General features: G+C 38.2%; 1 protein-coding gene and 1 long non-coding RNA gene across 2 annotated transcripts in view; one reads left to right on the top strand and one right to left on the bottom strand.

The window, feature by feature from the left end:
* LOC126484581 (28S ribosomal protein S11, mitochondrial) overlaps window positions 1–1,044 on the bottom strand; it is a 68,416-nt gene extending 67,372 nt beyond the window's left edge. The window contains exon 1 of the mRNA XM_050108144.1: window positions 584–1,044. Within this exon, the coding sequence (XP_049964101.1) occupies window positions 584–867 (284 nt within the window). The 5' untranslated portion in view covers window positions 868–1,044. The remainder of the gene's footprint in view (window positions 1–583) is intronic.
* Window positions 1,045–1,236: 192 nt separating this feature from the next.
* Window positions 1,237–26,399, top strand: part of LOC126483827 (uncharacterized) — a 57,609-nt gene continuing 32,446 nt past the window's right edge. The window contains exon 1 of the long non-coding RNA XR_007587780.1: window positions 1,237–2,738. This is a non-coding gene — a long non-coding RNA (uncharacterized LOC126483827). The remainder of the gene's footprint in view (window positions 2,739–26,399) is intronic.

Here is a 26,399-nt window from a genome sequence, read left to right on the forward strand (position 1 = left end):
GCACACAACGAAGTTTACAGACCATTGATGCAGACCTATTTACAAATAAATGTTACATTACACAACTGATGAGATGATTTATGAATCTGTTAGTGTTCTTTCATACGTCAATAATTACGGTAACAAGAGTTCATATTTGATGCTTATTCGGATGCACTGAAATGTACATGTAATGACGAAAATACCGCCCCCCCCCCCCAAAAAAAAAAAACCTCAATCATAAAATTTAGCAGCAACCTGACGAAAACGCAATCCCAGCAAAAGTAACTCATTTCACTTGCATCATCGTTTACAACCCGGCTCTACAATTAGATTCTAGTTAGAGATTACGTTTTATGCAGTCTCCAGTGTAAATATCTAAAAGGCAATTGCATCAACCATCGGCCTAACTCTCATACTTTTCCCAACAAAATATACTAGGCCATAGAACAGCTCTATTGTTTACAAAATATGTTAATTCTATAAATTAGGAATAACAAAACTAAATAATTTGTGTAATAGCTCATATTATAACTTTATCCACGTAAAAGGGCGGACGCCATTTTGAACAAGTTCTGAAATACAATTCCATACGAGAACTTACCTTTTTATGAGTGTGTCGATGTCAACAGTTTTCTCTCCCTCTGTACCTTCATCTTTTGCTGGCATTGAAGCCAACATTTCACGACGGTCTTCCACTTTTGAGAGGAACGAACTCATGTATATAGTTCTACAATGCTGTACGGGCAAATATGTTCCCCAGACCAGGGAACTTTTGATTTTCTGTTGGTCTACAAACGAACAGGGCTCTGCTTTTATATTAATCAAGCGCAAAGCTTGATTTTGAACAGAACCTAACGATTTTAATGCTAAAAATTTAAGAAGCATTCTTCAGTAACTCTATAATTTACGAACTAGTCTCAACCAAACCCCGACTCTACCTCCTCCTTCCATCAATAGCCAAAAGAGAAACCTTCTTCACTGTGGAAGTAGCTTCCTGTGTTTACTGACACAGTTTGACCAAACGTTGAAAATAAATTAACGGCCTTTTTCCTTAATTTACATTACATTACAAATTTAATCTTCACACAACTGTGTCTAAAAATTTCTTCTCGCTCTTACTTCACACACAGCAACTTTATCAGTTTATTAATTCGACAAGTATTAATGTTGGATTCCCATTCGCGTGTTGGCAGAGTTCTGATACAGTTAATCAAGTTACCGACTTTACGCTATAATTCCATGTTTTCATATGGTTTGTGCAGTTTGGAGACACTATTTGGTGACACGAGCGTTCATTTTCATTACAGTAAAAAATACTAAACAATATTATTGTTAACCAGTATCGTGTGGGCAAGAGTTGTGTTGACTAACTTCCGTAGCGGACAGTATGAGTATCAGTATATAGTCATGAATCATGATAAGTTTCATCAATGTCTAAACAATCAAATCCCGGGAGAAAGTCAGAACGTATAGTATTTTTGTTGGAGTGTAGTTATTAATCGTTCGTAACGGAAAAAAGTAGTGGTGCTAATTGCTTACATGTCTCATTGGTCCGTTGTTGTGAGAAATCAAAAAGTCCTTTTAATTTCTGTTCGGCAGAAGACGGAAAAGAAAAACGTTTTAACTTGATTTGTTGGAAAATGAGTTGTTAATGGCTTCCATGGAATTATTTCGGAATGCTGTTTCGCCGGCTGGTATACACAGAGTGAAATCGAAAGCATTTGCGGTGTTGATTGATGGTGTTCATACTGACATAGTGCTGATAGACTACATGTAAGGTCAATGTGAAACATTACCCAGTAGTGATAGAATCATTCCTTCACGTGAATATAGCAAAGCGATGCGTAGCATTGCTTTGCCCAGATTTAATTCTTCTTGCATCATTTCTCCCCAATACTCTTCTGTCATTGCGATATGATGATACTGATGTTACAGAACGTCAGAAAAGCATTGTTATGAGTCATTCCTTGTAAAGTGACCCAGTATTCGATGCCTGCCTATCATCCTTCTCTAGGTTTTGAAGAAATTTTTTAGAAAATAGGCTGTTTAAGAGAGTTTAAACTTCAGTTAAATGCTAGAGCCGTTTTCATAAGGCATGCTGTTTTCAAAACTGGAAAAAGATGACACTCTCAAGTTTGTCAAACCATTGCTCCTGACGTATTGGAACTATGATATTTAAAGTTTTAATCCTGAGAGAACGCGGGAATAACCCAAATGAACGTCAGTAATGCCTGTTGCACAATCTCTCTTCAAACTTGCTGAAAAATTTTGTTGCTACAAATATTGTGCCTATTTTAACAAAGTGCATTCCAAACTTTCCTGCAAGTGTATTCACTATGCTATGGACCTCTAAAGTTATTAAAAATATTGGATGTACCAAATATTGTCAATATTTGTTACCATGTATTTTAAAATTGCCAGTGTTACCACTCATTTTATAATCTGCTTACACCATTGAAGAGTTGGCATTTAAGCCCATCAGAAACACCTGTTTTCATTCTGATGGCAACTCAGTTAAGGTGCAAAAGAATTTTTTAGAACACTGTCCTTGGAAAAACACAGTGATTGTTATATTATATTAAAATTATCTCAATAAAATGGTCTAGATAGCAATTAAGTTTTATATATTTCACTTGGTGACTGGTTATGGTCTCTTGTAAGAGTGTCCTCAGACTTTTATTTTATTTATTTATTTATGTTAAAAGCTCTTTGTGACAGCAGCATCTGGTGACATGGAACACACACACTCTGAAAAGGTGTGTGGAACATTTACACGTGATACTGACTTTTTATCGAAATAGTTTTAAGGTGTGGAAACTTCATTTACAGTGTTATTAGGCTATACACATAAGCAGGCAAATTACTGATGAGGTTGGAGTTTAGTCATGTAAACATATTTGTTTGTTGCTTTAGCACATCAACACAACATATTATTAATCTGATGTAGTGTTTCATCAGTTGATACAAATTGGTGATGCACTCGTGCACCTGAAGCTATACATCCATTTTCTAAGAGCTTTTTCCTGATATTCATTTCCTTTTTCAGTGATTTCCGTTCTGATAAAAATAAATTGTCACATACAGTATGTTATCTTTGTAATATGCAGTAGTCTAGTGGTAATGCTGCTTGAAACCTGACAGCTTGTGGGATTGTATCCCAGTTGGACCGTAAATTTTTTTTAAAATCTGCTCTTAACCTAGACTTCACTTGTGAACAATATGAAGATTTGGCAGGAGCAACATGTGGTTCAGGTTCCATGTTAAATTTTAGGTCCTCTTTCCCCATTACGGTTACTGCAGGGTAGGTTAGTGACACCGAAATGGCGTCCAGTATGCTGCATATACTGTTGCGTAATGACTGAATATGATTCACCAAATTTTGAAAATTTGACTTGGTTCATTTCTGTTTTGGTAAGCAACAAACACTTTTTTTTTTTTTTTTTTTTTTTTCATTAACAATTACTTCAGCTTATGAACTTCATGTTCCACATAACTGAATGGAAACAGTTATTTTCGCCTGGACCCATTGGTCTATATTCGTGAGTTAAAAAAACATAACATTCTGCCTTGTGTTTCCTGGGAGCTTTTTTCTGTGGTATGATTCATGGTATTTGGCCCAACTCGCTCATTCGTTGCTGCTTGCAAGTGATTGACAGTGATTTTTGGAGGAATGGTGGATTTGTATACCTTTGATTCTTCTCAGTTTGTGTTGGTCTGTCCTTTAAGGTCATACTAAAGGAAGCTCGTCAGACTATATTATAAGCGCTCTCTCTCTCTCTCTCTCTCTCTCTCTCTCTCTCTCTCTCTCTCTCTCTCTGAGGATGATGTAACCAAACTGTGCAAAATTTGATCTGTGTGTGTGTGTGTGTGTGTGTGTGTGTGTGTGTGTGTGTGTGTGTGTGTGTGTGTGTGTGTGTGAGAGAGAGAGAGAGAGAGAGAGAGAGAGAGAGAGAGAGAGAGAGAGAGAGAGATGAACTTGGGAGTTAGGGAAATAATCATGACAGTTTTTCCACCATCTTGTGAGTACAGTAATTTTTGGGAAAGAAGGTAATTATCAGTTCTTCTAAGCTTGAAGTTATTAATATGTAAGCATGCCATAAAAAATATTTGCACCTTATTTGTGCAAACTGGGTATCAAAGTGCTATCAGTTTTTTGCTAGGAAAGTTTGGTTTGGAGAAGATAAAATAATGTTGACGTTACTAGACGTACTGTTAAATGGTCACACTATTGCATTCAGTTTCTGTAATTTTGTATGTACGCTAATCTTTTTTAAATTTTAATTGTATCTGACTAAAACCTGAAATTTTTAGAACATTGGAAATAAAGGATAGAATTAATTTAAAAAGGATAATAGGTAATCATTCAACAATAGATGAGTGTGTGTACAGAGGTACTTAAAATACTGTAGTTGAGTCGACAAAAGGTGACCCTCCCAACAGCTTGCATTGTTGTTGCTAGCTGTCAGCTGCAAGGCATGATTGGCTGAATGTGAAGATGGTCATGTGTAGAGTTGCAACAATGGAGAGGTATTGGTGTAATAACATATTTAGACTTGCATTGCAGGATTTTTTAAGGGAGATATGAAGCACCCTTGTGAAGCCCACTGCAACTGTCAGTGATCAATATGTTGCACACATAGTGGAAAAGGCAACATTAGAAATAACCTTTTTTTTTTTTTTTTAAATGAACACACAGCTGTGTTATTGTATTGGTGTTTATTTAATTACGACCCAGTTTTCTGCCTTTTATGCCATTTTCAAGTATTGAACTTACGTCATTAATGTATATTGCAGGTCATCAAGCTCGAAATTGGTCATAAAGAAAGAAAAATATTTATTGTCAATTTTGAGCTTGAGGTTCTGCAATATGTGTTAAGGACATAAGGTCAATCACTTGAAAATGGCATAAAAGGCTGAAATCAGGGTCATAATTAAGCAATAATACAGTCAAATGGTGGTGTGTTTAAAAATTATTGTATGATTGTTGCTATCAAAAACTGTTTACAGAAATGACATTGTTTATTTACCAGGGAGCTTCAAGGGTGTGTGTGTGTGTGTGTGGGGGGGGGGGGGGGGGGGTCACGCAAGAGTGTATTATGAGAATTTTTATTTTTTTTATTTTTTTTTTTTTATTTTTTTTTTTTTTTTTTGGCGGGCTGGGAGTGTTTTGAACATAGCTCTGCCCATTTTTAAACTGTGATCATATTTCTCACCAGACTATTCAGGCCCCGGGATGGTTTTTGGTGGTCTACATCTCCAACTACACTATTCAAACCCCCGTGAGGTGCATGGCAGAGGGTATGTCCTATTGTACCAGTTATTAAGATTTCATCCTGTTCCATTCACGCATGGAGCACAGGTCGAATGATAGTTTGAATGCCTCTATGCTCGCAGTAATTACTATAATCTTATCCTCATGATCCATATGTGGGCAATACATAGACATTGTAGAATATTCCTAGAGTAATCATTTAGTTGGTTCTTGAAATTTGATTGATCCACTTTTTCAGGATAATTTACATCTATCTTCAAGAGTCTTCCATTTCAGTTCCTTCAGTATCTCTGTGAAATTCTCCCACGGGCTACACAAACCTGTGACCAGCGCACACTTTTAAATTTCTGAAAATTTTGTGCAAGTTGCCATTTATTGCGCCATGTTGAAATATTATGAAGATCTGATGGAATATTTATGATATTTATGCAGCTTCTTTCAGACAGTACTTCATTATAGATAACTGCGTTATCTGCAAAAAGCCTGATTTTACTATTAATATTGTCTGCAAGGTCATTATACAGGGCGAGTCACTAACTGTTGACACCTAGAATAACTCCGAAAGTACGATAGGAGCAGAAAAGTTTGTGGGACATAAGTTTTTTGCTAGGTGGGGTCGCTTCAGAGATATGAAGGTCAACTTTGTTGTTTCAAATGGGGTGCTATAGTTTGGTACTTATTTTCTGATAGTGGTTGTCGAGACGAATCCAATGATGTGTAACAATAACACCTTTGAAGGTCACAAAGGTGGCATCAGCGTCCATTTACAGAAGGTGTTCGAAGTGATGATCATTGGTATTAACGCAGTGCTGCTATCTTCTTATTTACATCCACTTCTACATGGTAACTCTGCTATTCACAATAAAGTGCCTGGCTGAGGGTTCAGTGAACCACCTTCAAGCTGTCTCTCTACTGTTCCACTCTCGAATAGCGCACAGGAAAAACGAGCACTTAAATTTTTCTGTGTGAGCCCTGATTTCTCTTATTTTATCATGATGATCATATCTCCCTATGTAGGTGGGTGCCAACAGAATGTTTTCGCAGGTGGAGGAGAAAACTGGTGATTGAAATTTAATGAGAAGATAATGTCGCAATGAAAAACGCCTTTGTTTTAATTATTACCACTCCAATTCATGTATCATGGCTGTGGCACTATCTCCCCTACTTCGCGATAATACAAAACAAGCTACCCTTCTTTGTACTTTTTCAATGTCATCCGTCAGTCCCATCTGATGCAGATCCCACACCGCACAGCAATACTCCAGAATAGGGTGGACAAGTGTGGTGTAAGCAGTCTCTTTAGTAGACCTGTTGCACCTTCTTGGCAGTTTTTCGTTGGCTCTACCCACAATAATATCTATGTGATCATTCCAATTTAAGGTATTTGTAATTGTAATCCCTAAGCATTTAGTTGAATTTACAGCCTTCAGATTTGTGTGACTTATCGCATAATTGAAATTCAGCAGATTTATTTTAGTACTCATGTGAATAACTTCACACTTTTCTTTATTCACGGTCAAATGTCACTTTTCACACCATACAGATATGTATCTAAATCATTTTGCAATTTGTTTTGGTCATCTGATGACTTTACGAGATGGGAAATGACAATGTCATCTGCAAACAATCTAAGGTGGCTTCTAAGATTGTCTCCTATATCATTAATATAGATCAGGAACAATAGAGGGCCTATAACACTTCCTTCGGGAATGCCGGATATTACTTCTGTTTTACTCGATGACTTTACATCTATTACAAGGAACTGTGACCTTCCTGACAGGAAATCACGAATTCAGTTGCACAACTGAGGCAATATTCCATAGGTACGCAGTTTGGTTAGAAGACGCTTGTGAGGAACGGTGTCGAAAGCCTTCTGGAAATCTAAAAATATGGAATCCATTTGACATCCCCTGTTGATAGCACTTATTACTTCATGAGTATAAAGAGCTAGCTGTGTTTTGCAAGAACGATATTTTCTGAATCCGTGCTGACTACGTGTCAGTAAATAATTTTCTTCGAGGTACTTCATAATATTTGAATACATTATATGTTCCAAAACCCTACTGCAAATAGACGTTAGTGATATGGGCCTCTAATTCAACGGATTACTCCTACTTCCCTTTTTGGTTATTGGTGTGACTTGAGCAATTTTCCAATCTTTAGGTATGGATCTTTCTGTGAGCGAGCAATTGTATATAATTGTAAGTATGGGCTTTTTTAAATAGATATACTTTGTGTTTCTTTTTGATGGATTGAGTGGTTTCTCATATATTGTGCAAATAGTAAATATTCGCTGAATACGGCGTATCCATCTAACGTGCCACTGACATGTAAACATATTTCAATGGTTTTGCAATAAAACACTAACAAGAACGGTAAGACTAATATCATCGAATCAAGCAAATTTGTATGATGTATTCTTTCGAAGAACAAATTGATGTATGATAAATTGAGAACAGCTGGGTCTTTAATGCATCGGAAACATATCCGGCAAAGGAAACTTACTAACAAGGAAGTGGAAGTTGGTACTCTTGCCACTGTTGTTCGAGATCCCTGTGTTAGTTCACGTCAAATCACAAGGGAATCTGATATGAGCCAGAGTAGTGTTGTTCGTGTTCTGCATCGCCATAAATATCATCCTTACCATATCAGTCTCCACCGAGAGTTAACTGGTATGGATTGTATGTGTCGCATTGAATTCTGCTGATGGGCTCAACTTCAGATTCAGAAGGATGACACAGTTATTAATTTTATTTTATTTGCTGACTAGGCAACATTCACAAACCATGAAAATGTTAATTTACGTAACTTGCATTATTGGGCAACTGAAAAGCCATGTTGGCTGTGGCTAGTTGTACACCAACCACCTTGGTCGGTGAATGTATGGTGTGGGATTCTGGAGGACAGAATTATAGGTCTCTATTTCATTGAAGGAAATCTTAATGGTAGGAAATACACCACATTCCTGCAAGAAACATTAAGTCTGTTATTGAAAGAAATACCTTTAGGAACATGGAACAGAATGTAGTATCTACATGATGGCTGTGCGACACATTTTTTGCTGATGGCTAGAAATGAGTTGCAGAGACAATTCCCAGATCGTTGGATTGGATGCGGAGGAGATGTGTCGTGGTCGGCTCGTTTGACAGATTTGATGCCTCTGGATTTTTTCTTGTGGGGATTTGTAAAAACATTGTTTATAAAGGCGTTCCAACCACACCTGAAGATATGGGAGAGAAAATTGCTTCAATAAGTGCCGCAGTGATAAGGTATAACATTCAGTCCATGATAAGAAGATTGAAGCACTGCATTGATACCAATGGTCATCACTTCAGATACTTTCTGTAAATGGATGTTCATGCCACCTTTGTGACCTTCATTGACCTTCAAAGACCTTACTGTTACACACAATTGGATTCGTCTCCATAGCTGCTATCAGAATATAAGTACCAAACTATAGCATCCCATTAAAAAAATAAAAATAAAAAAAAGTTTACTTTCACATCTCCAAAGTGAGCCCATCCAGCAACAAAAAACCCACATCATATTTTGGCCCTTATTGTCCCATGCAAATTTTGTCCCACAAACTTTTCAGCTCCTATCATACTTTCGGAGTTATTCTTGGTGGCAATAGTTAGTGACTCACCCTGTATACGATATGAACAGCAAAGGTCCTTAACTACATCTGACGATGACTCTCCACCCGAGATAACATGCTGTGTCCTCCCTACCTAAAAGTCCTCAATCCAATCTCAAATTTCACTTGATACCCTGTATGATCATTCTTTTGACATAAAGCATGATTATACTTTTGACATAAAGCATACGTGCGGTACAGAGTCAAATGCTTTTCGATGCAGAAGAAATACGGCATCTACCAGGTGGCCTTGATCTAAAGCTTTCAGAATGTCATGTGAGGAAAAAGCTTTCAGTATGTCATGAGAAAAGTGCGAGTTGGGTTTCACATGATCGACATTTTCAAAATCTATGCTGGTTGGTATTGCGAAGGTCATTCTGTTCGAGATACCTCATTATATTTGAGCTGAGAATATGTTCTAAGATTCTACATTTAATCGATGCCAAGGGTATTGGGCGGTAGTTTTGTGGATCATTTTTACTACCTGTCTTGTATGGGTATGACCTGGGCCTTTTTATGAGGACTGGGCACAGTTTTTAGGAACATGTGAGAATGGAGTTAAGCATTTCAGCATTTGGTATGCTGCCCTCAATTTCAGTTCCTGTCTCATTCACTAGGGACTGGACACTAACTTCGGTGCCACTTACAGCCTTTACACACAACCAGATTTTTTTTGGGTTCTGTGAAAGATCACTTGACAATATTCTGCTACACTAGTAATTGAAGACATCCATGCATTGCTCACTAGTCAACCAAATGCATTTCATTTAGCATCTTTCTATCTACAGCCCTATGCTTTTTTTCACACCTATTATGCAGTAATCTCTGTTTCTTTCAAGTTCTGCTGGGTGCATATCTACCCAGTGCATGGTCAACTATTATTTTAAACTTGAGCTAGAATTCCTGTATGTGCTCCTGCCATGTGCTGAAAGTTTAAAGTTCCTCTTTGAGATATGATGCTACTGATTTTTTATCTGGTTTACTGAACATATATTTTCTGCTTGTTTTAGTTGTCGTTTGTCCTTTGTACTTTGGTGATCATTGTTGCCCCAATTGCGCCGTGGTCACTGATACCAGTTTCATTGTGGACATCCTGAAAGAGGTCAGATCTATTTGTTGCCGTTAGATTTTCCTAACTATCTGTTGTTGGTAGTTTTCAGAGAAGGCGTTTAATAAAGTTTCACAGGATGCCTTATCATGCTCACCACTAACAAAACTGTAATTTTCCCAATTAATTGTTGGATGATTAAAGTATACACTGATGATTACAGTATGTTTGGGGAACTTACAAGTGAACTGAAGTTTTCTCTGTAGTTTTCGTGTACATCAGGAGATGAATCTTGGTGACCAAAACAAGGATCCGATAATCATTTTATGCTCAACCCAGATACTGGGTCTTGCCCACTCTCACATGCAGCTTGGGTATCTGCCTTGGTGGATTTGAGTTTCTTGTCTACTGCAACAAATTTCCCATTTGTCTTTCCTTTTGATATACGCTTAAACTATCCCCAAAAATCTCACTGCTATCAATTTCAGGTTTCAGTCAGCTTCTCTTCAAACTCTGGCACTTTATTGTGAATGCTTTGGCAGCTTACCATCAGAATTTTAATATTCTTACACGATTATTTCAAACTTACATTGATGCTTCTGCGTTTCCTACAGCCCTCACTATCTGAATTGGATGGAGAGTCACCTAATCTAAAAAAGAAACCTTGTGTGCACCCCACACACAGTCAGTTATCTGAGTAGCAGCCTCTGATGTGTAGTGCAGACCTATTTAGGGGAGCCCAACAACACCTAACCCTGTGACGCAAGTTCAGGAAGTCACAGCCTAGCTTGTCACAGAACCTTCGAAGTCTCTGGTTCAGTCCTTCCCATGGGTTTGGAACCGAAGGGCCACGATCAGTTCTGGGACAGTGTTGCAAATTGTGAGCTTCATTGAAACTCCACATGCAAGGCTGGTCTTCTCAGCCTTCTCTGTCAGTCACTGGAATGACCCAAACGTGACTGTGGAGCCCAGACGACAGGTGTCATTTGTTCCAACGTGCGTCACACTCTGCAGTTGGTTGCACCCTCTTCCCTCAGTGGCTGCCAGAATAGCCTCTTCAACATGCTGAATGAGGCCCCTGGGCATACACACCGCGCGTACCTGGTGTTCTTTCCTGTCCCTTTCTGCATTTTCCATAAGGGGGCTGAACGTTTGAACTGCCGACAATTAATAGACCCTGCCACTTTTGTGTTTACTTCCTCCTGACACTGGACAAAACAGGTGGAGTCAGTCCCACTGGCTCAGTTTCAGTGAAAGACAGCACCTCGAACTTGTTGGTCAGGGGGATCAATACAACACCTTGAGTCCTCCCCGATCCCCGTCCACGCTGTGCAGGACACCTAGATCTACCATTGACAGGTCACTTGCAGTCAAGTGGACAGGTAATGACAGATGCTGTACTTTCTGCAGAGGAGACAGGATCCACAGGAGATGATAGTACTTGAAGTACCTCTAGTATAGGTATCACAGGTACATGACTCTTGGGAGTTCTTCCAACTCACTGATTCACAGCAGCTGCAAAGCGTTTCGCAGTAGTCGGGGTGATTTTCAGCAGCTTACGAACATTGACCAACTCGTCTTGTGTTTGAGAAGAGCATTCACAGTAGGGCTGTAGTTTGGATGGTGCAATGTATTACAAAGTAGTGAACAAAGACCCTCAACTTCAACCTACTGATTATCTTTTAATCTGTTGAGCTAAACCGTTGCCAGTTCCCTATAAGAACTGAAGCAAATACACAAAAATGAGATCTCTATTAATGCAACACAAAAACCTGTGGTAAAAATTACTAGCTTCCTAAAACATTTTGATGTTAATTATAGTTGTTAGCAAACTGGAAAACAGTTAATTTACGATAAATGCAGATAATACGTAGGGCTACTCTTCTTTAAGGGAACACTATATGTAACACAGTATGTTAGTTGCTACAAAATATGGTAGCTTCTGAAAATTCTCGAAAACATGTTTATTTGTGTTGATACACAATGAAATTCACTGGTGATGTATTCTTTGGTTGAATAGTAAATCACAAACACCGATTTGCAACAAAATAAATTACGTATCCAAAACACTCGTACTGGTAACTTACGAAAATATGGTTTTGTAAGTGCCTGGAAATTCTGATACTAACTTTTTTTCCCCACGGTATTGTACAATGAAACAAGAAAGACTGTTTATAACGACGACAGATCTACTCTTCTGAAAAATGGCTTAGAGCCCTTCTGTTTAGGCCTATAATTAACAACAGTACTAATTATCGCGGCACTCGCAAATGTTCAAAATTTCACAATATATCACAATACAAATGAGTATTGATAAAATCAATGAAAGGTTATGCAGAAGTAATGCAAACAGTAAAATTGCGAATCTAGACCTTTAAATCCGTACACCACACCTGTCTTGGTCCTGGACTGGAGTGGGTATTTGTTGGGTGTGGTGAGTAAAGGGGAAAGGGGTTGGAAGTGGGATGAGTCTGAAATAGTTGCTTGGAGGGAGGAAGGTGTGCATGCAGGATGGGAATACAGGAGGAATGGGCAGCAGGAGTACAGACTAAGCAAGTGACACCCTTGTACTGGAGCTGGTTAGGTGCAGCACACATTAAGGATGATGTGGAGGTATTTATTCAAAGTTTGCAGGTCTCACAAAGGCCTTCACAGACAGGCACAACCTCCAGAATCCTAGTCTGCAAACAGCTCCCTGTGCAGTGTCCTCACACACTCCTAATCCTCCAATCATCTCCAAGAATCTGCTGGAAAGGAGCACCCTCTCGTCATTCATTATCACCCTGGATGGGAACAACTGAACCAGATTCTTTGCCAGGGCTTTGTTCATCTATCATCATTTCCAGAAATGAGGGACATCCTACCCAAGATCCTTCCCTTCCTTCCTAAGGGGTATTACATGGCCCACCCAACCTACGCAACATCCTAATTCATCCCTGTGCAACTTCCTACTCCCAGCCTTTACTGCAGGGGTCTTATCCCTGTGGAAGATCCAGGTGCCACATCTGTCCGATTTCCCAACTTTGCACATTCTACTGCACTCCTGTTATAGGCTTATCCTAGGGCCAACTGTGAATGCAGCCATGTCATAGAACAGCTGTGCTGCAGTTATTGTACAACCCTTTATGTGGACATGACTATCAACCAGCTGAATGAATGCCCACTACCAAATTTCACTAAGAACAAAGTTGACTACCTGGTGGAACAACACAATGCAGAGCAATAAAATGCTTTAGTTCAATGTCTGCTTCACAACCCATGCTATCTGGAGCCTTCCCTGTGGTACCAACTGTTTTTAATTATGTATGTGGGAGTTATCCTAGCTACACATATATTGCTCCTGTAATCCTCCTGGCCTCAGTCTTTGCTAATGGCATAGTCCATGCCAATTCAGGCAGGCTAGGAAAAAATCTTACCTTCATAGTCTCGGATGTTATTGAATTTAGCATATGTTAAAATGAAGGACTAAGTAAGGAACACACATTTTTTTTGTTTTCTCCAAAAAAATTTCTGCTCAGAGATACGGCCCTCCAAAGAAGACAACGTGCATACCATTTTGAAGGTGCGAATTTATTTTAAAACACTGTATCTCTGGAACAGTTGTAGATCTTTTTTTTTTTTTAACGATAATTGCTTTATGATTACAAAGAAATCCTCCATTTGGACTTATCTGTCAAAATTCTTTTACTACAGTGTTCCGAACTTTTTTATAATTTATGGAAAAAAAAAATTTCAAAAATGCCAATCCATAAAATTGTTATTTTTTTCTGTTGATTAGTACCATATAGTTCTGCATTCCCTGAAAAGGAGAGCTTCCATTTTTAGGTTGAACAGGTTTTATAAACAACTGAACTTTTTGGCATACATAAAACCTGTTTTATTACCACATTATCACATAACAGGCTCATAAAAATCAAAACCTAACATTATTTAACATAATTTTAGTTTTGAAAGATGAGTAAGAGACTCAGTTTTCAAGTACTTTAAATGGTTCCAAAATGTATGTGAAAGATCCAAAGACTTAAAGGTTTCAATTTATACAACTCCTGTGCACTTTGTTTTGTTCTGAAATTAGCCAGTCAATGAACTAAAAGTGTGTTTCACTGCTTCAGTATCTCTGATATAGAGTGATGCCTTCCTTTTGAACCAGTAGGAACTGGATCACTTGCAGTCTTCAAAACATTGTGAACAGGAAGTGAGCACTGATAGCATTGTTGCTGTCCAGCTGGAAACCTATATCCAGCAGTTAGTCCATGTGGTAGCATAAAGTTCACTATGATTTCGTTTAACTCATAACTGTTGTCTATAATCTCTGCAATCCACCAGTCACAGTCATAGACAAACACCTCCCTTCTCAGATTGTGAATCTGAATGTTATCCTGCTGTTTCTGAGGTGTTGGCTGAACGAATGAAATTTCTTCTTTCTTGCTCTTTAAAGCGTGGCAATATGAGTTCGCCCATCACTTCGAGTCCAAAAATGTCTCTGCTGAATTCCTTTCACAGTAGTAGTTTGGACCATTCTTCCTTTTTCTGCTCATGGATTTCTTCTATTTCCTCTTTGAACAAAAGACTGAGGGCTGTGAATGTGTAAAATTTCATGACTCTCGTATAATCCTCTGCATTCTGAATCACAGCTGTATTTTGTCTAGGAAGAGTGTTTCATAGCATGGTGCTTCAGCAGGCCTCGTACACCATCACAAGGCCCCTTCCCATGACCAGTAGGACTGTATACCCAGTCAGTTGGCACAAGTGACTTACTCAGTTCAAATAGCTGGTCGCATTCCTGAAACAAACAAGTCTTTCGCTTTGTCACAGGCTATTCATGACTTCACATGCCCAATGTAGGTGTCATGTCACGTGCTCCAGTAAGTTCTTCAAAGTTACCACACACAGTTCAAAATTCGTGCAGTGCACACATAAGCAGACATCTCTAGGTGGGTGTGGAACTACCTACTTAGGTCATAGTGCATAAAATTTTGATCTTCCAATATGTGAAGTTGTATAGTTGCTCTTATAAATTGCAAAAGTTTCTTTAATATTGTGAGTCATGTACCTCTTCACTTTCACAACTTTTTAACCTCCAAATGTTACAGTTATGGTGTCTTTTTTGTTGACACTCAGGTGAGAACAGTCCCATTTATCTTCCAGATAAAATAACTGCACTGTTTGAACTTGAGCTACTTCTACAGGATGACCATAATAGGGATCTGGTCTTATAAAGATTCCTTTTACAGACCTCAGATTTCTTGATTTGTCTACCATGTACTTTGATACTGATGGATCATGGTTGAAAATTATTTTCTTTGAAAATATCACATACATACATACATTAATCCTTGTTTCATAGCTCATGAATGTATGACATTTCGTAATGATGTGGAACATATCACTTTAACATAAGTTTACTTTACACAAAATAATTAATTCATTGTTTTATGTTTTTACATTTACTGCTTCATATCTAGGAATTCATCTATTGAGTAGAAGGAGTAAATGTTGGTTGGCTGTCTGTCAGACTTTTAATACTATTTGGCAAATGACCAAAGATTTTTGTGGCAGCATAATTTATACCTTTCTGTGACAAAGTGAGATATAATCCGGAATATTGAAGATCATCCTTTCTTCTAGTGTTGTAGCTATGCTCTTTGCTGTTATTTTTGAATTGGGATGGGTTATTAATGACAAATTTCATAAGTGAATATATGTATTGCGAAGGTACTGTGAATATCCTGAGTTCCTTAAATAAAGGTCTGCAAGGTGATCTTGGGTGGGCTCCAGCTAGTATTCTGATAACACGCTTTTGTGCAATTAATGCTTTCTCTCATAATGACTAATTGCCCCAAAATATTGTGTCATACGAAAGCAGTGAATGAAAATAGGTATAGTAGGCTAATTTACTGATGTGTTTATCACCAAAATTTGCAATAACCCTAATAGCATAAGTAGCTGAACCTAACCATTTCAGCAGTGTCTTCCAGTTCAATTTGTCATCAATGCACACACCCAGTAATTTTGAATATTCTGCCTTAGCAACAGACTTCTGTTCATAGTCTATATTTATCAGTACATATAATAGTTAAAACTTGCACCTTTTCACTGTAGGATGCACGATATTGAACAGCTGAGTTGATATTTGTGATAAATTCCTGGCAAGAGGTGGAAGAGTGCTTTGGTTCATTTTCTTCTGAAGATGGAATTTGTACTTTGAAGAGTGTGGTCAATTTGATGTAGGGTATTCATCCATAGCTTTAGTAATTTCTCTGCACTTTCTTGGTGCATAAAGCTTATGACTCGACTTCACTGAACAGTTTTCTAACAGGACTAACACCTACCTCTGTAGTTGAATGATTCAAGGTATTTAATTCTTCCTCTGTTGATGCAAAATCTGCATCATCTGCACCATGGGAGGCTTCAGCTTGTTCAGATACTATCATTGTTGTTGTTCTGTCAAAATATTTAGGACACAAAAAGTCAAAGCTCTCCTTTACAGAGAATATAGTACTACTTGGTACTAATCAACAGAAAAAAATCTAACTTTTCTGAATTGGCATTAAAAAAAACCTGTAAATCATAAAAAAAAAATTCAAAAGGTGACAGTAAAAGAACTTTGACAGATATGTCCAAATGGAGGATACCATTGTAATCATAAAGCAATTATATTTAAAATAAAAAAGCTCTAACAAAATATCTAGAACTGGTACAGAGATACAGCATTTTAAATTTTTTTCCCCAAATTCGCATCTTCAGAATGGTGTTCACAGTGTCATCTTTGGAAGCCTGTATCTCGGGCCAGGAATTTTTTTGGAGAAAACAAAAAAAAAAAAAAAAAAAAAAAAAAAATACATGTTTCTTACTTACTCCTGAATTTTAACATGTGCTAAATTCAATAACATTCGAGACTATGAAGGTAACCCCCCCTGCCTGAAGTGATATGGATTGTGCCTAACCCACTGTCCCCACACCCTCTACACAACAGTTTCCTCTTTCTGTCATGTCACCCCATCCTAAATCCATGCCTCCACGTCATCCTTACTTTGTGCTACATCTCTCTCCGGTACCTGCATGTCATTTGCTTAGCTCATATACCTACCAACGCCTTTCCACAATCCTAACCTGCTCACTTAGTGCCTCCTTCCAAGCCAGGTGTGTGTGTGTGTGTGTAAACAAGAAAATGAAAAGGTGTATTACAGATGCTGAAATAATCGGGCAATAGTGAGACTTCTTCAAATAAATAAACTGAAGTTATTCCATGTAATAATTCTCATACCAACATGTCCACCTTTAAGAGATAAAAAATCTTCATGTAGAAGTACAGAAACAAGTAGCAAATCCCACTATAAATGCCGAAGAAAGATTCTTGGTTGAAACTTCACTTATGGTGACAGAAATTAGAGGTCTTTTGTTAGTAGAATTAGCTCAGAACAGCATGCTTGTCCTGAACAGATATTCCCATACGAAAATGCACAGGAAAAAGCACATGACAAGGACCAAGTCTAACTAAAAGTGAAATTTGCTGTATTTTATCAAATAATAAAGAAATTGCACCATATATGACTGCCTTAAACCACTTTTTGAATTACATGTGGTAATAGGCTTGTAAAATGCAGAGGAAGAATAAGCACAAAGCTAGAAAGGAAAAGACTCATCTGGGTCATAAGACGAATAGAGTATGTAAATTTTGTTAAAAATACAGATATGGTTACCTAGCTATTCTGTTGCATGCTGCCGGTTGTAACAGCACAGATAAAGATGAGAAGTCAGCACAGTGACTCATGAATGGGATGTGGGCAGCACATGATACTCAGCCATAATTTTCTTTCTTTCACAAATGAAGTTAACTGGAATTTTGTTTAAGCTGAGGTATTAGGCCCCGCCCTTACCATGATGTTGGAAATTGCAACATATACTCAAAAAACAGTAAAATATTTATGAGATCCAAGATCATAATATTGAGCGATTCTCCTTTGCTACCTATTGTATCCTACCACCAGATTGGCTATGACTAATGATAACAAACTGCCAACAGCAACATCCAATGGAAGAGTCGGGTACACTGTAAGTGTACTTCAGGCCTCAAATGGAGCAAAGCAGTATCACAGGTGGCCTCCACACATCTTCCCTACTGATCCCTGCAACTTCTGAAGGAAGTATCGTCAGACAATAATTATAAAGTCTGGGAGTCAAAACAGCCTTAAAAGTAAACTTCATGAGCTTACACAAATAAAGTGTCTATTAAATAAATATATTTTCTGGGTCCTTCTTTGAGCAAAATATGGTTGTTTTTTTTCTCTCTTTATTCATACAGTTCTCACTTATGTTAAATTGTCATCAGTGGGTTACCCATTAATTTACGTAACAGCACATTCTTATCAGTTGTATGTCTTCAGCAATGCTTCTGTGTTTTAATATTAACAGTTTGTAATCTGCCATTTTGTTGTTTGTGGTAGAGGTATTCAGCAGATAATAAAATAAGCAAAACTCAGTGATAGTGGTGTGACATAAGTGATACATATATGGGTAGAGAGGGAAACACAAGAACTTGTTTTTATTAAGCCAGAACCCTCAAAACTTATTTTTTTTAATTTATTTATTTTTTTTATTACAGCCGATATCTTTCGTAAAGATAATCACCTAAATGTAAATAATCTGTTCACTTCAATCAAACGTGACCAGTTTTCTTCCATTGGCCAAAATGTTCTCCAGCGAGTCATTGTTTCTAAGAGAAAACTCGAGGCCGCATGGCCCCTTCTGCAGTACTCACCCGTGAAAACAATTGTAATTTATTTCAAACTAAGTCTGTGCATTTGACATGTAAATTCTGTCATTTTTATGGACCATATGTTTCTTAGGGAAATGAAAAACTTGAGAATGATCAATTTCACTGCACATCTTGCAGGCTTACAAAACCCGTTTTCTGCACTCTACAAGGAGTTATCATCAGCTGCACGAAATCTCCAATTGCAAACAAAATCAGAACATTGCCCATCTTTCAAGCTCACGTAACTGATTGCCACTGTGGTTGCCAATTGACAAACGTTTTTGCGGTAATGGCCACTCTCATTGGTTCTGCTGCTTTGCAGAGGATTGATTCTTCTCATTGTTGCACTTTTAGAAATATTCTTTGATTTAGCTTTCGTTTGGTATTCAGATTTTTTTTGTAATTTGTAACAATATAGTTAGCATTGGATTTAGATGCAGTTTTCCCTCATTTCAAGTATGTATTATGCCATCACATAGGTCCTCTTAGGTAATGGAAAGTGATATCATTGTTTATATATAGAATAAACATTCCATTTTTCTTAATGATTACCAGCATTTCTAATTCCATTTAATTTGTTTCTTAGCAAACAGTGTATACTGTAAACAGATTTTTGGTGTAATTTGCTCATGACTTACTGCTCTGCTGCATCACTGACGAGACTAAAAAATTGCGAACTAATATCAATCTCTAATATTCACAAATTTCTGGACCCAATTTGACAGTTAGTCTAACTCATTTATTAAGCTGACACCAAAGTCTTATTCACTTCAATCTACTTCTCTCCGGTATTTGAAAGTGCCACCAGATAGACCTCTCACATTTATTTACATCCTAACATTGGAAAAAGTTTCCATAATCATCATATAGTGCTTTAGAGCAGTCCAGAAACGCTGTGCAATGTACAAGTGGACCTGCGTGTCCTCCTCAGTAAATCGTCTCTTCTTTACTTAGGGAAATCCACTCATCCCTAAATGGTACACAAATGCAATGCTTGCATATGCAGCTCTTACCAAAATGCACTGAATGCCTACCACAGTATCTTTAATGAGAAATCACAACTGTGCTGTGGCTGGTTATTGTGCCACACTTGTACTGTACTGGTCTGTAAAACAGTTTTAAATTAAAATCCAAGTTACAGAATTTACCATGGAAGCTTGCCCTTACAGGCGGTATAGTCTGGAAAGCTTGTAATGGTACTGCAGGATAGGTTGTGCTGAGAAATAATTATTAAGAAAAAAAGTGAATGTATTGTACCATTTCCAATTTAATTAGCATTGAAGTTGGCCAATGAGGTTGTTGCACATGCAGATTCAACCAGTCTGCCAGAGAAAGTGTCAACAAATGTGTTCTTCATTTGGTTTCCTCATACCAAACAAACATAGCTTTTGCTCACCTGGGTTAAATTTATCACTTCTGAAAAAGGCAACATTTTAGTTGGTAATGAGCATTTCAACAAGCATTAGCTCACGGACCCACTTAATGAATACCAAAACACAAAGGGCAGCGAAAACAAGCAGGAAGATTTACATGTTCAGCAGACTAGACAGATAATAGTGTCATACCTAAATGAGAAACTTGAAGCTTTTCCCTCTGGTCAGTAGCATGTAGACAAGCTATGGCTCAAGTGTAAAAGAATAGTTCACTATACCCTGGATGGATAGGTTCCCAGTAGAACAATTCATAATGGGAGAGGTACTCCATGGTATACAATCACCATAGAGGAACTTCTAAAGAAACACAGACTACTGCATAATAGGTATGAAACAAAGTATGTTGCTATAGATAGAAAGATACTGAATGAAAAACATTTGGCAGTGAAGAGAGCAATGTGTGAAGCATCCAGTGACTACCATCACGGATTGTTGTCAAATGATCTTTCACAAAACCCAAAGAAATTCTGGTCATATGTAAAGGCTGTCAGTGGCACCAAATTTAGTGTCCAGTCACTTGCGGACGGGACTGGAACTGCTATTAAGAGTAGCAAAGCAAAGCAAAGGCTGAAATCTTAATCCTCTTTCTAAATATTCCTCTACAAAGGAAAACCCAGGAGTTTTGCCCCAGCTTAATTCTCGTACCACTGAAAAGAGGAGTGAAACAAATAGTGTCTGTGGCATTGAGAAACAGCTGAAACTGTTAAAATTGAACAAAGCTCCAGGGTCCAATGGAATTCGTATTAAATTCTGTACCCAATTCACAGTTGAGTTAGCCACTCTGTTAACTATGGTCTATCATAGATCCCTCAAACAAAAAACTTTGCGCAGTAGTTGTAAGAAAGCTCAGTTCATGTATGTCTACAAGAAGATTAGCAGAAACTACCATCCAATTCCTTGACATCCATTTTTGTTTTAGAAACTTGGAACATATTTTGAGCTCCAACGTAATCAAGTATCTCAAAAAGAATGACCTCCTCCCAGCCAATGAGCATGGATTTCGGTGCATGTTGTGTGTTAATGATTTTGTGGACAATATTGATAGTAGCTAAGACTTTTTGCAGGTGGTGGAGTTGTCTACAGTGATGTACATTTGAATGAAGCTGTGCAAATAATCAGTCAGACCTTGATAAGATTTCAAAGCCGTGCAATGGCTGGCAGCTTGTTTTAACCCTAAGAGTACTAACGTATATTAGGTTACAAGGAGCACCAGCCAAGGGCAAATTTTGCCTGTGTTACAATAAGCTGTAAATCCTATTAATATGTATTTATTTTAAGTAATTGTGTTTCCAATGTGAAACCAGTTTAACAGGAAATAATGACAACATAACTAAAAACAGAATTTTTTGAACATGTATGGTGAATATAACAACAACAGTGGAGATATATTGGACAGTGAAAGTTTGTATAAACTAGAAACATAAAGTCTGTACTCGAATAGTCAGGCTTTCCAGAGCTTCTATGCATCTTTGATCTACGTACTGAATAATACAGTTTTCTCCTTGAAGGAAAGTTTCAAAAACAGAAACAAAACACTTGCACAAGTATAGGTTATGGTACGTTGAAAACTTTCGAAAAACAATCTTCACTTGGAGAGAATACTGTCATTTACAGAAGAAATTTACCTGTACATGTTAACTTGTTTTTCGTGATGTTGTCTCTGGTGTTCTGGTTATTTGCATTCTTCAAGCATATTTAGCATCTTGCTTTCCTAGTTAGTTCCTCATATGCAGAAATTTTGGTTACCTCTAGTTTCTTTCCAAGGGTATCTCCCATTGCACAAAAAATAGGTGGCCAGAGTCCTTTTAAGTCCTTGGACCACTCTTCTACATATGGTTTCAAAAGTTCAAAGCCTAATTCTTGGATATACAGTTTTCTAGTGTTTGATTTACCTTCATTCTTTTAGCCACATTCATCTTGAACAGTATGTATGAGTTTACTGCAGCTATATCAAATAGGCTGTAGATCATTGGAAGTGGCCAACTTAGAGTATGTCCTGGTCATTTGATCTATGGCATCCACTCCTCCCTTAGTGGACTTATATTATGGTTTAATATGGGTTTACTTTTTGGTGTATCAATGTCTGCTCCCGCTTCACAATGTTATGCATCATCAACAGATTTTTTTTAGTTTTCCTTTGTGATGTAAGAGACAATTGTTATTTAGGCTTCTTAATAGACTTATCTGTGAATGCAAATTTGGAGGAAAGTGGCTCTCTGTCTACTCCCATCCTAAGTTCTTGCATTGTGTGTTTTCTGTTGGATTTGAGTGTCCCAAACATCGTAAGTTTGTAATCTTTGTACCGTATGTCCAATTCCACAGAAGTGTAGAAACAGTCAGTTGTGATATTGTAGCCTGTATTCTTTATTGGCTCCACCAGTCTCTTCACAATCTCAAGAGGACCTCATTCACAGGCAGATCTACATTTCCAGTATGCACTTCCATTTTTACTATGTATCGTTCAGTTATACTTCTAAGATTTCTACCAAGTATACCATATTTTCCAGGTTTGTCTTTAAGGAAAACTGTAAAAGGACGACAACATTTGTAAAGACGTAGTATTTCATCAATTGTATTGTGAGGTCCACTTCTGAAGTACCTTGGGAATACTCCATTCAATTCTTCAAATAATTCACACAGTGGTGAAAATTTGTTTCTTATATGTCTTTCTGCCCTGATGCCTTTAACATCAAAGCAAAGAATTTTCAGTAGCTGATATGCTCTTGGCTTACACATAGTTCCTCTTTATTTGGCTCTTCCCAACAAATTTAATCATAAGTTAGCTAAAGAAATATTGGTGTCCTGGTTAGTTCCCATTAGAATTAAAATTCTTATCAAAGCATATACACTCATGCTCATAAATTAAGGATAATTGCAGAATGCGGTGCCACACAACATGGCACTACACAAAACTGACGCTAACAGCATAGGCACATAGGGAACACAAACGACATGGATCTGTAAGTCCACGGTATTTGTGATAAGTTGAGAAAACCGTCCCGAAACACGTGTTCTACAAAACTCCACTGTTTCCCCGACATCAATATGGGATATGATCACTATGCACATGTACATAGGCCGCACAACGGATTGGCATACTCTGGATCAGGTGGTCGAGCAGCTGCTGGATTATAGCCTCCCATTCTTGCACCAGTGCCTGTCAGAGCTCCTGAAGTGTCCTAGGGGTTTGAAGATGTGCAGCGATACGTTGACAGAGAGCATCCCAGATGTGCTCGATGAGGTTTAGGTCTGGAGAACAGGCAGGCCACTCCATTCGCCTGATATCTTCTGTTTCAAGGTACTCCTCCACGATGGCAGCTCGGTGAGGACCTGCGTTATCATCCATCAGGAGGAAGGTGGGACCCATTGCGCCCTTGAAAAGGCAGACATACTGGTGCAAAATGATGTCCTGCTACACCTGACCTGTTACAGTTCCTCTGTCAAAGACATGCAGGGGTGTACGTGCTCCAATCATAATCCCACCCCACACCAGCAAACCACGACCTCCATACAGGTCCCTTTCAAGGACATTAAGGGGTGGTGTCTAGTTCCTGGTTCACGTCAGATGAAAACCCAGCGAGAATCACTGTTCAGACTATACCTGGATGCGTCCATGAACATAACCTGGGACCACTCTTTCAATGACCATGTAGTGAGTTCTTGACACTAGGCTTTACGTGCTCTCCTGTGACCAGGGGTCAGTGGAATGTACCTTGCAGGTCTCCAGGCGAATAAACCATGTCTGTTCAGTTGTCTGCAGACTATGTGTCTGGAGACATCTGTTCCATTGGCTGCGGTAAGGTCCCGAGCAAGGCTACCTGCAGTACTCCGTGGCCGTCTGCAGGCACTGATGGTGAGATATCGGTCCTCTTGTGGTGTTTTACACTGTGGATTTCCCATACTGTAGCACCTGGACACATTTCCTGGTCAGCTGGAATCGTTGCCATAATCTTGAGATCACATTTTGTGGCACACAGAAGGCCCGTGCGACGACATGCTGTGTTTGAACAGTCTCCAGTCACCCTAGTATTCTACCCCTCATAACGTCATCAATATGTGTTCTTTGAGCCATTTTCAGCGCACATTCACCATTAGCACGTCTGAAAATGTCTGCACACTTACTCACTGCACCTTACTCTGACACACACCTCTGCGTATGTGGACTGCTGCCAGTGCCACCGTGCAACCGCATGGTCATACCCCAAGGTGATTTAAACCCGAAAACTGCCCACCAGAGCATTGTTTCACCATGTATCAGCATTATCCTTAATTTATGAGCATGAGTGTATTTCAGAAATGCTAGCAGGGGGTAATTGTTTTCTTTCAGCTTCTTCATTTGCATGGTCAACAATTTGTGTACTATTTCAGGAGTGAAAAATTTCTTGAATGACTCACGTATACTTGTTACTTTCCCAGCAGTAGTTATTCCCTGATGTTCACAGACTGTGTTGGCAAAATCCCTTTTACAATGCCTTGGGGCTTCTGCAAGATACACTCTACCAGAACTTCTAACATATTTGTTTGTAGCATTACCTACATGGCTTGTTTCTTCTTCATCTTTCACTACTTCATTATTCGCTTCTATGTCTGTGTGATCCAACTCAAAATTACTGAAATCGGATAATTCATAGCCAGGTAAAAGTTCTGCAAGAAGTTCTGCATCGTTGAAGCCTCTAAACTCATTTCAGAAAATCTACTTTACAAGGAAAATGTTTGCTCCGTCGTGACAAACTGCTAATAACAATATTTGCTTTGTAAATAAAAAATGCCTTCTCTTGCTGCACTGTATTTTTTTCCTCTCCCAGATGCTCTTCACCTTTTTTTTTCACTTTAAGGCGTCATAAGTGGGACACTTTTCTCTTGTTACGTATTATTTGTCGATTATAAAACAGTTCACCTCTCGCTTTTTATGTAAATACGTGGTTACTTGCAACAGTTCTTTGTGTTTTTAGTTGGCATCTTCATTTCTTCTCATCCGGTCACATGCTGGAGGTTGCTCTAGTACTCTATTTACGAAACATAAGCATGCTTTTATGTTACAAACATTTTTCTTCCCACTTTTCATTTTGTTTGTTCTAGATGTTCTGGTGCACTGTCAGTCTTCTGTCGCCAACATAGAGATTTGATCAACTTTGAACTTCAAAATATAACTACTTTTAGTTCATTGTGTATCCCATGTTGTTTGGTTAAATCTCAAAGATGATACCTTAAAGTGAAAAAAGACAAAAGACCCCTGGGGGAATAAAACACAGTGCAGCAGGAGAAGGCATTTTTTTATTTACAAAGCAAATATTTCTGTGCTTGCTGCGAAGAATGGCCACACAAACAAATTAGTTGCTAATACTAATGGGTAGTAATCAACAATGAAAGTGAGACTCAACAATTACTCTCAACAAGACGCTGTAAAACTCACATTTGAGTTTGCCAACTGAAATTTAATAAAAGAAAAATGTAAAGGCAATTTTTGTCCATGCTTGGCAAAATGTGCCTTTTTACGGGCAGTTTTGGCCCGTGCTTGGTGGTTGTAGGGTTAAATGTTCAAAAACATTAAACTGTGCACGTTACGATATGAAAAATCCTCCAAATAATATTATTAGTGAGTCACAGCTGGAATCTGGAAAATCATATAAATACTTGGGTGTAACAGTTAGTAGGGATGTGAGGTGGAACAATGAAATAGGCTCAGCTGTGGGTAAAGCAGACCTTGGTGTATTGGTAGAAAACTAGGAAAATGCAATCAGTCTACAAAGGAGATAGTTTACAAATCATTCATTTGACCCATTCTAGTGTATTGGTCAAGTGTGTGGGACCCATACCAAATCGGGCTAGCAGGGGAAACTGGAGAGAAGCGCAGCGCAAATGGTCAGAGGTTTGTTTGACCCATGGGAGTGTCTTACAGAGTTGCTGAAGAAACTGCACTGGCAGATTCTTGAAGAGAAACTTAAATTATCCCAAGAAAGCCTACTTACGAAGTTTCAAGAACCAGCTTTAAATCCTGAATCTAGGAATATACCTATGTATCTCTTGTGTAGGGATCATGTGAACAAGATTATTTTAATTGAAAGTGCACACAGACATTTAACAATGATTCTTTCCATGCTCCATACACAAATGGAATGGCAAGAAATCCAAACACAGTTCTTAGGTAGGGACCCGCCGTTTTGTAATGAATGTCTTGAATTAGCCTAACATAGTGATTATAGAGATGAAATATAAAGCTCTTTGTGATGTGGCAAACTTTACCTCATTCAGAATAACAAAATAACTGA

Source organism: Schistocerca serialis, chromosome 6 (assembly GCF_023864345.2).
Source record: "Schistocerca serialis cubense isolate TAMUIC-IGC-003099 chromosome 6, iqSchSeri2.2, whole genome shotgun sequence".
In the NCBI taxonomy this organism is placed as follows: Eukaryota; Metazoa; Arthropoda; class Insecta; order Orthoptera; family Acrididae; genus Schistocerca; species Schistocerca serialis.